Below are 18,384 nucleotides of genomic sequence, written 5' to 3'. Positions count from 1 at the left end.
AAATGAATGCAGATAAGGAAAGGTCTGACGGATGCCTTATAAACCATAAACCCAATCAGAGATGCTCTCATCCAGCATCTGTGGAAATATTCTCATCATTACTTTACATGATATTTACATTTTAAAAGGGGTAAGCATGCAAAACAGGGAATGAAGGTTTCCGACATGGCAGACGCCAGGTCTATTTTACTATAGAACCGCAATGGACTTGACCGGGTCGCCATTGCTGGACTTTGACGGATTTTGATTTACAGCCTTTGTACAATAACACTTGTACAAAATATGACACACAAACCAATTTTAATCTAAAATATATTCTAGTCCTATGAGTGTAACCTAAAATTAATTACTTATGATTTATCATTACAGTTTTTGCCTATTGCTTACACACTTTTTGCAGAATTTGGCTCATTATGTCAAAACTCTACACACAAGCCAATCAGACATAGCATATGGAGATTAACAACTCACATCTATGCCAAAATGAAACACTGCATTCAAAACTTAACACTCCTTTCTAAAAATGAAATTCTTGTAACAAAACCATACACACAAGCACCATTTGAATTACTCTTTCATATCACCAGCAACACACTGATGCGCTTTATATAAAACACTGCCACACAGTCTTTGTGTTTTTATTTATATTGTAATTTTCTTAGACTCAGTCTTTTGTAAAACTCAAAAGTAGATTTATTTAAAGATTGATTTGTTTAAATGTATTCAGTAATCAAACAAGAGTTTTTACAGAAAAAACATTCTTAATAAAATAAAGAAAAATAGAATCACAAGTCATGACAATTAGCAACAAAACAAAAGTAAAAAACAAAACAAATACTGGATACACTGCTATTGTGGGAAAAAAACACACTTGTTTTGTGTGTGTGCACGTGTATGTGTGTGGTGGGGGCCTGGGGGGGTCTTATGGATCCCACCTTCTGTTTGGATCTGGCCACAAGACCTCGTCGACATCACAGGCGATGTCCTCGCGGGCTAGGCATCGGGGAAAATATCGTCTTGTGTGCCTAATCCACCCTTGGATGGATCCCACCTCAATGTCTCCACATGCCTCTTCCATTGCTTGCAGAAGAGGCATGCGGGCATGTGGTTGCCGATCATAGACTTTCCACCGCCATGCTGAAAATAATTCCTCGATTGCATTTAGAAAGGGGCTGTAAGGGGGCAGGTATAAAGGTGTAAAATTGTTATGGTTGGTGAACCAATCTTGGACCAGAGCAGCCCGGTGGAAACTAACATTATCCCAGATGACAACAAACCTGGGCTGCTGTGGTTTGTCCTGTACAACTGCATGTAGTGCATCTAGAAATACAATGATCTGTCCTGTATTGTAGGGACCTAGAGTGGCATGATGATGCAGGACTCCTTGGACACTAATTGCAGCACACAAGGTGATATTTCCCCCACGTTGCCCAGGGACATTTACAACAGCCCTTTGTCCAACTATGTTACAGCCTCGACGCCTGGTTTTGGCCAGAATAAAGCCTGCCTCATCCACATAGATGAACTCATGTGGCTGTTCGGCAGCATCAAAATCCAAAACTGTCTGTAACAGAAAATATTGAATAGTGTTACTGAAAACACATACAGTAACTACAATGTCTACATTTTTACACAAGTAGGGGCTGGGTTGGGTTAGTATAGACAAAAACTACAAGATACAGACAGAGCAGGTGGCAGCATAAACCCTCATTCCCACATCACAATATATAGTATGTAAAGTAAAGTGACACATACCTGCACATAATCATGGCGCAGATCCTTGACCCTGACACTGTTCCTCTCAAATGGCACCCTGTACAGCTGCTTCATTCTGAAGTTATGTTTCTGTAGGATGCGACTTATTGTAGAAATGCTGACCCTGTTTATATTGTTGAATACCATTCTATCTGCAATTATGTGCTGTTGCAACTCACGAAGTCGGATTGCGTTATTTTCTTGCACCATTTGAACGATGGCAAGCTCTTGTTCTTGAGTAAAGAGACGTTCCCTTCCACCTCGAGGAGGTAGCCCAACCATTCTGTAAAAAATGCCACCACAAGATGTCATTGGTTATGTTCTTTTTCAAATACTGTACTTTCAAACTGTACACAGCACTGTAACATCACAATGATACTCCTTTACATATACTTCACAGCACTACTCATTTTTGAATAGTACTTTACAGTAATACTGTAATATGATACAGAATCATGTGACACATACAGTAGGTACAGTCTGGAGCAGAAACTTGAAGATATACCTGTTGCTACTGTGTAGCGACTGAGGTTAGGGTGGACTCTTTGCCCAGCCTCCCTCATGGATAAGCCATGATTTATGACATGGTCCACCAGAGTAGCCCTGATGTCATCCGATACACGTCTCCGCACTGGTCCTCGTCTTTGTCCTCTTCCACGTCCACGTCCATGTCCAACTCCTCTCTCTCTTTGTCCTCCTCTTACTCTTACTCGCATTGCCTCCATGCTTGCAAAGTTCTCAGAATGTCTTACCTGAGGCCTATTTGTAGTGCTAAGGCTCAGACCGATTGGTGTTCTGTTTTCTGTACAAGTGTTTTCAGGTGTGTATGTAAGTGCCTATAATTGCCAGATGAGTTTTGCATTTTGAACAGAGTGTTTTCCCAATGATAACAGGTGATTTCTTTTTTGAAAAATGTGTCTAATGTAAGAAAACGTGTGTAGTGTTTCGCAATAAGTGTGCTACAATATTGCAAACAAAGTGAAAAGTTGACAATGTGTTTCAGCTATGGTTACACTGTGTTTAAGCATATGCTACAAGAAATTTAGGTATTGAGGCTTTGGTCTAAGCATTTGGATTTAGTGTGAAAGCAATGGGCAAAAACTGTGATAATCGCATAATATTTCTCTCTTAGACATAGAATATCACAATAAACTTGAAACATCAATTGTTGTGAAAAATCTTTACATAAGGACTACTTTGGTCATTCTACATAGAGAAATATGTGACCTTCAAACAAACAATGACTGGCTACTATACATGGAGAGATTTATATAACTATATACAGTACACTCTCTCTCTCTCTCTCTCTCTCTCTCTCTCTCTCTCTCTCTCTCTCTCTCTCTCTCTCTCTCTCTCTCTCTCTCTCTCTCTCTCTCTCTCTCTCTCTCTCTCTCTCTCTCTCGCCATCATATGTAGAACTCCCTAACACCTGTGCATGCATTCATTTAATTATCCAGTCGACAATTCATGTCAGCTACTCAACGCAAAATCAAGTTGATTTTGACAGGCCAGTAGCCTCAGATAATGCTTCATCTTTCATAAAAATGTATAATATGTAAAATTGGGTCAAAGAAAAAAGTCATCTCATCTCACAGAAAAGCTTTGTTGTCATCTGAGATCAGAGGAGGAAGACCAGACCGGTTTGAGCTGACAGGACGGCTATAGTAACTCAAATAATCACTCTTTACAAATGTGGTGAGCAGAAAAGCATCATCAACAGTAGAAGACCACACAGGGTGTCCCTCATGTCAGTTAAGTACAGGAATATGTACAAAAGGAGCAACTAATGATTAGAACAGCATTGAATTTTTTTCAGTTTTCAGTGAGAATGTGTGATAGAGTGAATGTGTGAGTGAATGAGCAGTTGTACAGGTATGCCTAATGAAGTGCTCAGTGATTGTATATACCATGTAATAAATGATATGCACACTACCATTCACATGTTTGTACACAGTTTTATAAACTATATATATATACAATCCACATCATTACTGTGCTGTGTCATCATGTGCTGATGTTAACAGTGGTGCCATGATTATATATATTTTGGACAGAAGGGGACAAATACAAAAATAAAAATTATATATAAAAAAAAACACGTTGACATCTTAAGTTCCCCAAATCATAAATGACCCCAAACCCATAAATATTCCTATGAGTGCTAAATTCCCAGAAACTACTGAGAACAGCTAGTAACACATTTTCTATACTGTATGTTTAGTTCCCTATCATTTGTTTTTAAAAATCTAATTGTCCAGATGTCATTTTAAATGTTGGAAATCTCAAGCGTCCAATCTGAATTTTGAAATATCTGATTTAAATATTTAGGTTCGCTTTTAAAATCATACAACAGCGCCACTCAGTGGACATAATAGGAAATGCATCCTGAGGTCGGATTACGACAATACAAACACTACCTTGGGGAATTCCATTCATTCATTCATTTTCTACCGCTTATCCGAACTACCTCGGGTCACGGGGAGCCTGTGCCTATCTCGGGCGTCATTGGGCATCAAGGCAGGATACACCCTGGACGGAGTGCCAACCCATCGCAGGGCACACACACACTCTCATTCACTCACACACACTGCTGACGATTTTTCCAGAGATGCAAAGCGATTATTCTAATCAACCTACCATGCATGTCTTTGGACTGGGGTGGGGGGGGAACCGGAGTACCCGGAGGAAACCCCCGAGGCACTGGGAGAACATGCAAACTCCACACACACAAGACGGAGGCAGGAATCGAACCCCCAACCCTGGAGGTGTGAGTCGAACGTGCTAACCACTAAGCCACTTGCCCCCCGGAATTTCACATTAATTTAAAATAAATACTTGAATTTTATGTAAAATGGTATTTTAACACTTGGTAAAAACACATTGATCACTGTACAGAAATTTTTTTTTTTAGAATTTGTTAGTTTATATATTCTCCTTAAATATGAAAAATCATTTAATAAAAAAGTAGTCTTAGGATTTTTCAGGTCTCCTCTGTTTTTGTTTTGTTTTATCATATTTTTGTTAATATGATTGTGAAACACTATGATATGTTTATATACCCTTTTCCAGTCTGTTTAAAAGGTCTGTTTTCTTTTCTCCTACCGCAAGCTTTTGCACTCAGTTGTGCCACATTTATATATTGGTCATTAGAGCCACTGTTCCATCCCAGTCACCATGTTTTTTAAAAGCCTCAACAAACTTCACATCTTTAGCCCATGTTTGTTTGCATGGCAGGTATTATATTTTTGTTCTACTTGTATTGTGTTTGTATATTTGTGTGTGTGTGTGTGTGTGTGTGTTTGTGCTTGAGAGAAAGGGAGAGCAAGTGTGTGTGTGTATATGTGTGTGGGTGTGGGTGTGTGTGTGTGTGTGAGAGAGAGAGAGAGAGAGAGAGAGCGCGTGTCATGTTTGTGTGTGTGTGTGAGAGAGAGAGAGAGAGAGAGAGAGAGAGAGAGAGAGAGAGAGAGAGAGAGAGAAAACGTGTCATGTTTGTGTGTGTATGTGGGGGGTATTTGTCTGGGTGGATTTTTTCCATGGTTGTTATATTATATTAATCTATTTGTTTATATTAATGTCTACACTTGTATTTCATCTCATCCCAGTGCAGATCCTTCCCCCTGGGCTATATGTGCACTATCCACACAACACTTACTCAACAAATGTCAACAGACATGACCGGCTCTTTATTAAAAGCACTCTTCAATGCCCAGTGATATAAATATGTATATGACATGTTCTCATTTCATCAAATGTTTAACAACTTGCTACAACAATTTTTTTAAATTTATTATAACTTCATCAAGTTAATGATTGAATGCTTTTGGCAATTTGAATTGAGACTCATTCATTTAACTCTGTGGACTATTCCCAATTATGGGTTAAGAAGAAAATAATACTAATTGCCATTGAACTCAACCATGATGTCAGTTGATCCACACAGTAGGAAATTCACTATACTTTACATTCAGTGAAAAATAGATTCATTTGGGTTTTATAAAGAACACTAGATTATTATCACAAGAAATGTTACCAGTAAATGGAATATGTAGGTTTTACACTATAAAACTAACAGTTAGAATTTAACTTTATCTTTATTTTTATTGCCAATGATTTTACCCCAACAATATAATGTAGCATTATGATTTTTTTTAATTTACAGGACAATTTAATTTAATCATTTATTTGTTAAAACTGTATTTAATTATTTAAATATACATATTTATATACTTTTTTATTAATAGAAACATAAGTAAATTTTATTTTTATTTTTTAAATTTCACAGGATACACAGGATACAAAGAACCCTAAAGTTAGTATTTGATTGAACCTTTAAAAAGGGGTTTGTCAGAACTCAGAGTTCTCCTCTGAGTGGACATACAGTATCACAGGGTGGTACAGAGTTCTGGCCAATTTCCTATTATACAAAATATTTTCTGCCATAATAAATACAGTCATAAACAAAATAAAGACTCTTCAGGCTTAGATGAGAAGGAGCAATAGGACCTCAGACAATACGAAGCATCAGGCACAGTGGAGTTGAGTGGCCTCTTCCCTGTTGAGATCCTTGCCATTTAACCAAAACTGAAAAGTGCTACACACACTTTTGTTTTGCACGAACTCAACAAGAGTATGAATTCCCCTTCTCCTCCAACTGAGCCTGTGGTTAGTGGTTTGGTGTTCAAAGTTCCCCTTATCTCTAGAAAGATCTCTAAAAGGTCTAAACCATATCTCTAATATTTTCCCCTCAAACTACATTTCCTTGATTCTGCAACTCTGTGCTCGTGTTGCACTTTGAAGTCTCATGGAGTATTTTCTGCTCTTCTCTCATTATTTCTCTAAAATAGGTAAGCTTGTTTAGCATTTACTTATTTAACTTTTAGCATAAATTTAGCATTTATTTAGCCTGCATTTATATCATTTTATGAGTGATATAGTCTCTTACTCCTACATTGGCTGTTGATTACTTGTGGCAAGTGCAGCTTCTATTTCTGAACGTGGTTATTATCATCATAAATGTCTCCAACCTCTACTCTGTGTAGAGGTCATAAATTTCCCCAACCTCTACATCTAACACAATATAATATAACATATACTTAATATATCATAATATATACACATCTTTTCAACATTTCATTTTTTTTCTCCCTACATTTTCTTGATACTTACTCGTTCTCCTTCCTAAATATTCTCAACAGGTTCCAAATATGAACCCTTTAGAACCCTATAATGTTCTTTATAGAAACTTTTCTTGACACTTTGCACTTCGTGTCTGGCTGCCATTTTGTATTCTAATGTATTCTGTACATGCAAGTGAATAATTACCCTTGGTGTGGTGCTATTTTATACTGTATTTGAATATATTAATATTTAAAATCCCAAGAGCACATGGTTATATTTTAGCCTGTACCCATGCAGTAGCAAGGTGCCCTCAGGCATCAATGACTTTATGAATGCCCTAGCTGTCAAATATGTATTAGCAAAAATCCCCTTTTCAATTAACAAACATTCATAATATCATATCATATGCAGTTATAAGGCTTACCTATAATAATCTCTTATAAATTTACTCTCATCAATTATAAAAAATTGCCAAACCCGGCCTTGCAAAAAAGGAATTCTACTCTTGATGAACAAATAACAAGCAAACAATGAAATGTGCCCTGGAGCGGTTGTGGCATACTATACAAAATGAGCTTTACACAACAAATGACAAATAAAACGATTGTGAATAATGGCTGCAGGTTAGCAAATAAATTTCTTTGTTTCCTAAACAAAAACCTCTCCATAACCTACAGCTGAATTGGATTTTTGGCAATCCCTCTATTCCTCTCCCAGCTCCTTATACATTAAGGGTGTTTCAAGACATTAATAGTGAAACAGCATATTTCTATTAGATTTGACACAGCATCCTGTTACAAAATATGGATTTGAAACAACATGGCCACATGCATAGATGTGTAACATGCTTCTCTTTTTCATTGATCATTCAATAAGCTAGATTTTGTTTTACCAGTGCATAATATTACCTCAGTAGTTTAGGTTACTCCAAGCTGTGAATCAATCATGAAGAACCTGAAGCTTATAGACATAAAAGTATAGAGCTTTGGAGAGGTGTGTGTCTGTAACTAGTGGTAGGCAGGCCATTAAGTTTGAAATATCAAACCATTAATTTATCTACACGATTTAACTACTGTTAATTTCAAAAGCTGAATAGATGAAAAAGCAAATGCATAAAAACCTGAATATGGATTTGTAGGTATATTATTTAATGCTGTAGAATGTGTCAAATTATTTTTATTTTTATTTAAGCTAACATTTTATTTTAGCTATTACTTCCATGATAAATTAACCTCTGCAAAGGATGATTTATTTATTTATTTATTTATTTATTATAAATTGAACATGAGAACGTTAATGTGATCTTAAACTGATGTTCACCACAGAAGCTCAAAATCATCATAGGTTACCCAGACATGACGAGTATCCTGGTTCTGCACAATGCAGTGTGATTCTTCATTTATCAGTCTAGCTGTAAAGCGACAGAGCTAGAAGAGATAGAAGAAGAGATAGAAAAGAGAAGATATCTTATGTAATTTCCATCGTTTTCAACATGCATAATATTTTGTCAAAAGCAGTCACATTTTCAATGTACAGCAAACTACCCATAACATGCATCACTTCTCTCAGTCAGCCCTAATAAAGCCTGTCTTTAAATGATACATTAAGAGTGATAGCTGGACAGGTTTGCACCCAAAAAGTGAATTAAACCATTGATGTGGGTAATGAAATATTATAAGCATTTTATTCTGTAACGGACAACAAAACGGTTCAATGTAAAGCCGTTTGCCATCAAAAAAATTATAGTCTGCCTGTTTAGTGCCTTTAAAAGGTTTTATACATATAAATTGTGTAGCACAGTTCAGTTTTTCAAATTCTTTAAGATGTTCAAATTGTTTCATTTGTCATGTTGACTGGACATGGTTAATTTTTCCCTTTAAGCCCCAACCCCTTACATGTTTGTGTTCTTTGCAAGTGATTTATTTGACCAATAAAATAAAATACACAATTTATACACAATTTCTGTCCCCTGTCCATATATGGTCTTCACAACTGTCCATTCTTAAACTGCTCTTTTTTACCGCGTCCTGCTTACCAACATCTAACAAAATTTCAGCATTCATGCAAGCAGCTTGTCATCCAGACTGCTCCCTGATTGTCTACAGTTTGCAACAACTCCAAGGCCACGTTGAAGAGTTTACTGATGGAGAGCAGGACCCTGTCTTCTGTCTCAGGCTTTGTAATGAGGTGTTTGGACAGCTCACTTTGACAAACTTTCCATGGTGCAGCTGGCATTCCTCAGCATGGCTTCAACATATTTTTCCATCAAGCAAATGTGGGTGTGGAACAAATCCTGCCCCGCCTTCTGTCACTGTTTTGTTTATTTGATTAATGAGGAAGGAATAAACATCAAAACCACCACTGTGTTGTTGGTTAATTCACATTTAGTTTGGCTATTATAGACACTGTGATGCTTATTGAAGCATATTTAAAGACCAGATACAAGTTATAATCCCTAGGCTGAGATTCACCCCCATCTTTAGATGAAATAAACACACATCCCCATTCAATCAATAATCAGCTTTTGCTAGTTAGCCTATTTTCCATAGACATACTGGTCTGTTCAGGATCTTGACAAACCAGTGTTTATAGGTGTGTGTTGTCCAAGGACATTTCTGTTGCCAATAAAACAACCTTGCTTTTATCACTCAAAGATGCACAGCAGGCCAGTTGTGAGATACAGTTCCACAGAAATGCATCAGAAATGTGTTAAAGGTCAGAATGAAGTTTAACAATAGAGACAAAAAACAAATATACCCCAAAAGGAAAGAAGATTTCAGTGAAAAAGATGAAGACGTAGACACGGACACTTGCTAGGTGATACATTTATATTATGTTAACTTAAATGCATAGAGATATAGAGATTCAAATTTGGTGTAACTAGTGTAGTTTTTTAGTTTACTTTTTCTCCTGGACCTACTTCATCGATCCCGATGCCCTACTCCTGAATGGAGTCGCCTGGTGTTCACTCTGCCAGGGGTTTGATCAGCCAGCGACTCATGGGATGACTGTAAATGGGGCCAAACAAAGACTGTCACGCCATCTTTGAACCATTGTTGCATCAGTCAGCTTTGTGGTGGGTCTTCGTCAGCAATCATTTGAAAATTTCAGCAGGAAGGAATTAGAGTTGGGTCTGTGGTCGATCCATTAGTTCATCAGGAGCTCTTAGTTGCTTAATTCCACTCGACGACAAACTGTTGTAAAAAGGACATTATTTACATTGACATTATTTATTGTCCAGTGTCAAACAAATGAGGATGAGGTTCCATTCTGAGTCTGGTTCCTCTCCAAGGTTCTACCTCACCACCATCACCTCCGGCTTGCTCATTAGGGATAGATGTTAGAGATAAATAGCAACTTAATCTTATACTTCAAACCTTTACATGTTTGTTGTTTCTTTACTTCTGTAAAGCTGCTTTGAGACAATGTGAAGTGTAAAAGCGCTATACAAATTAATTGAATTGTACAGAACTGAATAGTTTTTGTCGGTTTGTTTGTTTATTTTGTTTTTGTTGTTGGTTTGTTTTTATTTTTCAGCTTGACTGTAAGACAGAGAGAGAGAGAGAGAGAGAGAGAGAGAGAGAGAGAGAGAGAGAGAGAGAGAGAGAGAAGGAAAGAAAGGAGAAAGAGAGAGAGAGAGAAGGAAAAAGAGAGAGAGAAAGAGAAGGAAAGAGAGAGAGAGAGAAGGAAAAAGAGAGAGAAGGAAAGAAAGGAGAAAGAGAGAGAGAGAGAAGGAAAAAGAGAGAGAAGGAAAAAGAGAGAGAAAGAGAAGGAAAGAGAGAGAGAGAGAGAGAGAGAGAGAGAGAGAGAGAGAGAGAGAGAGAGAGAGAGAGAGAGAAGGAAAGAAAGGAGAAAGAGAGAGAGAGAAGGAAAAAGAGAGAGAAGGAAAAAGAGAGAAAAAGAAGGAAAGAGAGAGAGAGAGAGAGAGAGAGAGAGAGAGAGAGAGAGAGAGAGAGAGAGAGAGAGAGAGAGAGAAAGAAAGAAAGAAAGAGAGAGAGAGAAGGAAAAAGAGAGAGAGAAAGAGAAGGAAAGAGAGAGAGAGAGAGAGAGAGAGAGAGAGAGAGAGAGAGAGAGAGAGAGAGAGAGAGAGAGAGAAGGAAAGAAAGGAGAAAGAGAGAGAGAGAGAAGGAAAAAGAGAGAAAGAGAAGGAAAGAGAGAGAGAGAGAGAGAGAGAGAGAGAGAGAGAGAGAGAGAGAGAGAGAGAGAGAGAGAGAGAGAAGGAAAGAAAGGAGAAAGAGAGAGAGAGAAGGAAAAAGAGAGAGAGAAAGAGAAGGAAAGAAAGGAGAAAGAGAGAGAGAGAAGGAAAAAGAGAGAGAGAGAGAGAGAGAGAGAGAGAGAGAGAGAGAGAGAGAGAGAGAGAGAGAGAGAGAGAGAGATGTACTCCGTTTTAAGTTAGTCTGAAATATGACGCACAATAAGGAGCTTTATATTTAACCTGAAAAGACGTCCCGTTTACGACATTTATACAAGTTCACGTTAAGATCTTTACGCTCTCCGTGGTGCTGAGAACGCGGCGTGAAATGAAAGTTAAAGGAAGTCATGGCTGTGTTGGGTTGAACTGGAGGTCTGTTTCTACGCCCCTAGACGTAATTTACACACGCAAACTCTCCGAGAGCTTCAGTCACCGCCTGTAAGAGACAGGACACGCACCATAACTTACAAATAACGAATAACACCGTAAAGGACTGAGGGGAAAAGATGGGTGTTGGTGTATTTAACATTATCGACCACAGATGCTTTGAAATGGACGGACAACAGCTGAATTTGTTCCAGAGAAGGTAAATATAGGGTGTATGGAGGGGAGAATGTATTTGATACCTCTGTAATTAGAGGGACTTTTCAACATCTGACTTAAACATCTGACTTAGTCTGTTTAAACAAATGAACAAAGAGAAGTACACACTGTCATTAATGACTTTATTGTTTATCTGAGACTTTAGTACTTAACTTAAACTGTACATTACAGTGTTTACCACATTTATGCATGTAGTGTGTTGTTTTACACAGTAATGTGAATGCAGTGTACCTTTAAAGTGTTTAACGTGCACACACCATTGTTGAGATTTAGGCATAACACTGTCAATATACACTACATGCAACTTTCATCATAAAACATACACACTAACTGTACAAAACACGGACCCTCCAGGGTACCTCCAAAATAAATGGTACAGTCAAGTACATTAAGTACCCGTTTTTCCAGAGAGCGTAGCCATTAGATCATGTTTAACCATACGATGTAAACAAGAAAACTGTTAGTTGTTAAACAGAATTATTTATTACACATAAATCTAGTTACTTATCATTTTAATATTATTTTAACTGTTTCACATCCAGATATTTGTATATATTAGTATTATTGTCATTTACTTCAAACTTCTCCTAAAGCTGGTTAAATATATTTTAATTTTTATATTTTTATTCATTTATTCACATTTATTCGTGTCAATAGCCTTCTATTTAAGCTGCAGCAAACAAGCTTAAAACGTTGAAACACACACTTGCCTAACAAATTTAACATAGAGAACATATTTTATAGCCACTGCTCATTTTGAACTTCTTCTTTGCCATACTAATGAGATATTTCTCACAATACTGACTGCCTACCTAGAACATGCTGCAGAGATGACAACTGTCAAAAACAACTGGCTTGTGGGATTAAATAAAAAAAATTAACACTTTATCCCATGATATGTGTCATAATACACCTACAAGAGAGGTTTTAGCTGTTCTTCATCATTGTAAAGTCCTAAAACGGTTGTTTTCTTTTATTAACACTAAGTTGGGGTGTTGGTAAAGGTGAAGAGATTTTGTTTTAGTAACGTTGAAACATGGAGCAGTGTTATCAGTCTCACTTCAAAATAGCAGCCAGACACTAAGTGCTCCAGCAAAGTGTCAAGCCTAATTCACGTAGAGATGGCACATCGCAGTAGCCTGCAATAATATTATGAGTGCTGTCTCTGCCTCAACGTGTCTGGTATTTCACTATTTACTTTTTGGAGATTTAGATGCCATACACAGACAAGCAGGAACATTGGCATCTGGGCAAAGACGTGTGACTGCTTTGTCTCTGCTGACATCTGGACCTGTGAGTTCATTAATGCAAGCTACAGAAGCAGGAGCACTTAATGGGCTGGACATGTGCAAGGCACTTCTGAAGTCTCAGAGCTGACACAGTCTACATCTCTCTCTCTCTCTCTCTCTCTCTCTCTCAGACACACACACACACACACACACACACAACAGTGTATAATGTTCTTTATGCTGTCAAGTGTCAAGTGTGGACTTTAAATCTGATGATGAACAGACTCCTTGGAAATGGTTTCTGAGGCTAAAGGCATAAAACCATTGAAAATAAAGTCTTTTAAAAACAGATTGGTGAATAAGCCTGGGTCACTTTTCAGATTCAAAAGAATCAAGAACTTTTTACTGAATAAATATAAGCCAGTGTTATAAGTCACAGTATTAAAATCATACTTGAACTTGTATTTAACATTTGAAGCTAAAATGTTGGAATATATGACATTTAAGAAACTTAACCGTACACCTTTGCCACTTTAAGATGTTCCCTGGCACCCCTTTTAAAAAACACACATTCACACACCTGGTCGCTCTTGACTTGATAGTGATGTGGCGCCAAGCTGCACAAAGGGAATAAATATAATGTCAGGCAGTTACTGTTTGAAAAGATCATTAGTTTGGCAAACAGACTCCCCTCATAAACACACACAGTCCTGCACTTAGTCTTTCTCTCTCTCTCTCAGCAATATGGGGAGTATCAAGTATTAATTTAGCCTATTTTTTCAGCAGTTATGAATTTGTTAGCGCTATCTAAAACACAATGTACACCTTCATTCCTTCTTGCCTAACTGTAGGTCTTTATGTTTACACTTAGGTCATGATGAATGTCCAAAAAGGTATAAGTGTACAATCAGACCCAGGAAACATGGACTCAAACTTAAGTCTTACTGCATGCTTCAGCTATGCTAATAAGACAAATCCATATGTGGAATGTCCTTTCAAGCCGTCAGTGGTGGTGCTTATGATTCTGGGACTGAGCTCTTTGAGTCTGATTACAGTTATCGGCAATGTTCTGGTCATTGTCTCCATCAAGGTCAATAAAAACCTTCAGACAGTTAATAACTGTTTCCTCTTCAGCTTAGCATGTGCAGATCTCATCATCGGTGTGTTTTCCATGAACCTCTATACAATCTACATTGTGAATAGATTCTGGCCTTTAGGGCCTATCGTCTGTGACTTGTGGTTGGCTCTCGACTATGTGGCAAGCAACGCTTCTGTCATGAACCTCCTTATCATCAGCTTCGACCGCTATTTCTGCGTCACCAGGCCGCTTAGCTACCCAGTCAAAAGGACAACCAGGATGGCGGGAATGATGATCGCAGCCGCCTGGGTCTTGTCTTTTGTCCTGTGGGCACCAGCCATCCTTTTCTGGCAGTTCATCAAGGGTGGTCGCACAGTGCCCAAAGGAAAATGTCAAATTCAATTCTTTTCTGATGCTGTGGTCACTTTTGGCACAGCTATCGCTGCATTCTACCTGCCTGTGGTCATCATGAGCATACTGTACTGGCAGATTTCCAAGGCAAGTCGCAGCCGTGTCAGGAGGAGAGACTGTCACAAAACGTCTGAAGTCAGTCAGGAAGGCAGGACTCAGGCCACTGTCTCGACCACAGAGGAGAACAGAGAGGGGAAGGAAGGCAAGGAAGCAGAGGGTTTGCAAGTACGCTGCCCCGGTTCCAGCACTATAATAGGTAAGACTTTTATATAACGTCTAGTAGACTTTAACATATTTTTATTGGCATGGACCAGATTCATGTTTTGTGAAGTTTTCTGTCCTGAATTGATTCATTACACATGCACATCAGTTAAATGTATAGATTGATTAGAGTCAAGATTGTAGAAGTATACAAAGCTCATTCTAAGTGAATATTTTCTTTGGTGTTTACTGTTGAAATTATTTCAATTTTTTAATGTAAATATGTGTAATTTTGGAAAAACTCCCAATCATCTACCCTCAAAATGTATATATTTTTGTTCCTTTCAAAATCTTCCGTAATAGTCTTCTGATTATTGTATAGCACAGTCACTTGTATGTTGAAATGGAACTGAAATGTTATTTAAAGTTATTGTTCTTGTTTTTACCAAATCCATCATTAAGACTGATGCTGAAGAAATTATGTAAATCAGGTTCTGCAGTAATAAAAAATAGTGTATTTTAAAAACAATTCCTCTTGGCCCAGGTGAGGACAGGGAGAGTGAAAATGACTCCACATCAGGCAGCATCTTGGCGTCATTCAGTCAGAGAGAGGATGCGGTTTCTAACGGTGATGTTCAGAGCACTCCAACAAAGAGAGCAAGAACAAGCCATGCAAAACTAACTTGTTTGGCAATTCCATCAAAAGAGACTATGGGTAACAGTGCAAATCAGAACACCAGCCATCATAAGGAGAGGCAGAGCCTGGTTGCCCTGATCTTCATGCCTCCAAACAAGAAAAAGAGAAAGAATGGGTGCTCCAGAGAGAGGAAGGTTACAAGGACAATCATGGCTATTCTTCTGGCCTTTGTGATCACTTGGACCCCTTACAATGTCATGGTGCTGATCAACACTTTCTGCTCTGAGTGCATCCCTAACTCCATGTGGACACTGGGGTACTGGCTGTGTTACATCAACAGCACAGTTAACCCCGCCTGCTATGCCCTGTGCAATGCCACCTTCAAAAACACCTTCAAGCAGCTGCTGTTGTGCAAGTACAAAAACATTCGCACAGTCAGATAAAACCTATATGTGGTTTCTGTAAAGCTGATGAGTCTAATGTACGATTTTGGTTCCATATCGAAAAGTTTTTTTTAATAGACCAGAGCGATGGTATTAATATGCACACCACACACACCATGGGAGGGACATGTCACATTCAAGTCACGTTCAGTATACGGCTAAACAGGGTTGAAAAGCTGGAGGTACCCCATGGAGACAATTACAGCTTTGTAAAGGGTGTGCCATTGAGTATTGACTTCAAATAACGCTAGATGTTACCAAGAACGAGAAAACAACCCATTTAGGATCATAATGCAATCTAGAATATGTTGAAGATGTAAATTGTTCAATTATTCATTCATTCAGCTTCATTCAGTAAACAATTTATCCTGGTCAGGGTCATGGTGGATGCAGAGTCTATCCCCGGACTGCTGGGTATGACACCAGGGGACACCAGTCCTCCACAGGAAACACACATATGAGTGGAAAACCCACGTAGACAGGAAGAGAACATTCACAGGTGGTAACCTGAATGTAGGATGGAACCAGGGATGTCTGAGAGTGTGAGGCTGAGAGGCTTTAATGCTACAGCATTATGCATTACCACACTACTACACCCCACACACACGTACTCATTAATACAGACTCTGGAGCTTTGACCTAATTCATGCTATATAGTGGTGCACTATTCTCAGATAAAACTCCGCTGATTACTATAGAACACTATGCTTTACTCTGTAGACTAATATATACAGTATTTACAGTTGTGTTTCTAATTTAGGAAAAATAAACAGCTTCTATCTGTGTTATGAGAGAATCATATCTGAACTGTTGTGGCTAATACACAACATCTAAGACTAATCATATCTTATGAATCGGGCCTCATTTATCAAGCTACTACAGACAAAACTGCATGTATTCAACAAGTCAAACTTATGACCAACAGTGTCAACGGTCTACAAGTCTAGTGCTCCTCGTTACTAATCTGTAGGCCAGAAAGGCCCTTAAAATATAATTAGAATGTGAAGGAAGCGATTGAAGAAACAGTATTTCAGATACTTGACCTTGCACTTTGACTGTTGGGATCAGTTCCAAAATATCTAATCAGTTCATCTGCTAGTGATAATGATAATTAAAAAAAAATCCTACAAACATTTAACCACTTGTTCTTTGGAAAAATAATGAATCTAACTCATCCCACATTAGCTGGCTGAGGTATAACAAAATACTCGAAGGCATTTACACAGGATATGCGTTATTCTTAAAAGTCTATCCTACAAGAGCACCAAAGTTACATGTAAGGAGACTCGCTGATTTGAATTTTCATTGATTGGCTTCAACGTGTATAATTACATGAGATTTTCAATGTGGGTTATGGTGATTCTGGATTGTGAAATCACTCTGAGGAGTTTTATTGTATGTTAATACTTTTTGTTTTTTTGCTGGTTAAATGAAGGTCACTACGTTAATACGTTAATACATAACTAATGAACTAACTTACTAACTAACTAGCTGTTCAAGTTCCACACACGTTTAATGAAAAAGTATGAATGTCATTTTTAATTTTTTTAAGAAAGCAATCCAAAACAAATCCATGAATTAAGACAAATAAGAACAGATTTTTAAAACAAACGGCATGCTATAAGAGGAAGAAGAGGAAGTGTGTGTGTGTGTGTGTGTGGATGCTGATGTGCTGTTGGCTGAGCTGGTTTATACTGAAGATCTAGCTCACGCCGAACTTAAGAGATGCACTTTTAGCATTTAAGCATATTAACTTTTAATGGAATTTTGTGGGCATCACTAAATGCAACTCATCCATTCCACAAAGCACTTTCACTTCACACTTGATGGTTATAAGTGTAAACATGTGAGTATGAAGAAATAAAGCATTACTGTACTTTTCGTAAACCTGGTAGGGATTTTTCGGTACGGTTTTGGCAAACAAGAACACTTTAAACACACTTTGCTAAGAGAATGATAAATGAGGCCCATTGATGTTACAGACTCCAGACCTTCTGGAGAGTTTTTAATAGCAATTCACTTTTTATCTTTGATGCATCTGTTAGTGTGTAAATCCTTAAACCGTTTGAAGCTGCATTTAAAATACATGCCATGTGAATCCTGGGCACAGCTTGGAGCATTTAAAGAAAATTTCAGTTGAAATGGCTTTTTTTTAACAGTGGTAAATGATGTGCTGTGTGCGTGTGTGTTCTACCAAACCAAAACTATTTTCTACAGATTGTGAAGAGGAGGAAAAGAACAAACCTGATTTTCCTGCTCATGACCAGGGAGTTGTGGTTGTGTAATTAAAGTAAATATAGGAGATGCAAGTTAACAGCATAAAGCTTTGGAAGCTGCTACCATGCACTTAATGAGTTACATTATTAAGAGAGTGTTAGAAAATAACTATTCTGAACTGAACTTATTAACCTTCATATGAACGAGTTAATATTTATCCTGATATCTATCTAAACTATTATATATCTATATAAGGCTGTTTCTTTCACTGTTTGCAATTAATAATTAAAATTTGCCTATTATCTTGTATATCTGGAGCTCTTCTTCACACGGCTGAGCAAAATCATAACCGAATGTTGATTACACAATAAAGTACTTTTCCTGAGCATTTGCTACCATTTGTTTTTCCCCTTTCTTTTCGTGTGTTTCTAAAAATAAATTTATCATTTAAATAAAATATAATCAAAAATGACATGTGTACCTTTCAGCATAACCAAACA

The 18,384-nt window shown here is 37.7% G+C and overlaps 1 protein-coding gene across 1 annotated transcript; it reads left to right on the top strand.

Moving 5' to 3' along the window:
* Positions 1–11,324: 11,324 nt before the first annotated feature.
* chrm2b (cholinergic receptor, muscarinic 2b) lies at positions 11,325–18,270 on the top strand. Its single transcript, XM_060884725.1, has 3 exons — positions 11,325–11,651; positions 13,769–14,642; positions 15,132–18,270. Exons 2-3 carry the CDS (start codon positions 13,772–13,774, stop codon positions 15,665–15,667), a joined length of 1,407 nt encoding a protein of 468 aa, XP_060740708.1. The 5' UTR covers positions 11,325–11,651; positions 13,769–13,771; the 3' UTR covers positions 15,668–18,270.
* Positions 18,271–18,384: the final 114 nt, after the last annotated feature.

This window comes from Tachysurus vachellii, chromosome 13, assembly GCF_030014155.1.
Source record: "Tachysurus vachellii isolate PV-2020 chromosome 13, HZAU_Pvac_v1, whole genome shotgun sequence".
Lineage (NCBI taxonomy): Eukaryota > Metazoa > Chordata > Actinopteri > Siluriformes > Bagridae > Tachysurus > Tachysurus vachellii.
This window is presented reverse-complemented; position numbering and strand designations above follow the sequence as displayed.

Excerpts from the sequence above, each read along its gene's own strand:
- chrm2b (XM_060884725.1), top strand. The coding sequence starts at position 13,772 with ATGATGAATGTCCAAAAAGGTATAAGTGTACAATCAGACCCAGGAAAC. Across the intron at positions 14,643-15,131 it reads CGGTTCCAGCACTATAATAG|GTGAGGACAGGGAGAGTGAA; the intron begins GTAAGACTTTTA and ends CTCTTGGCCCAG.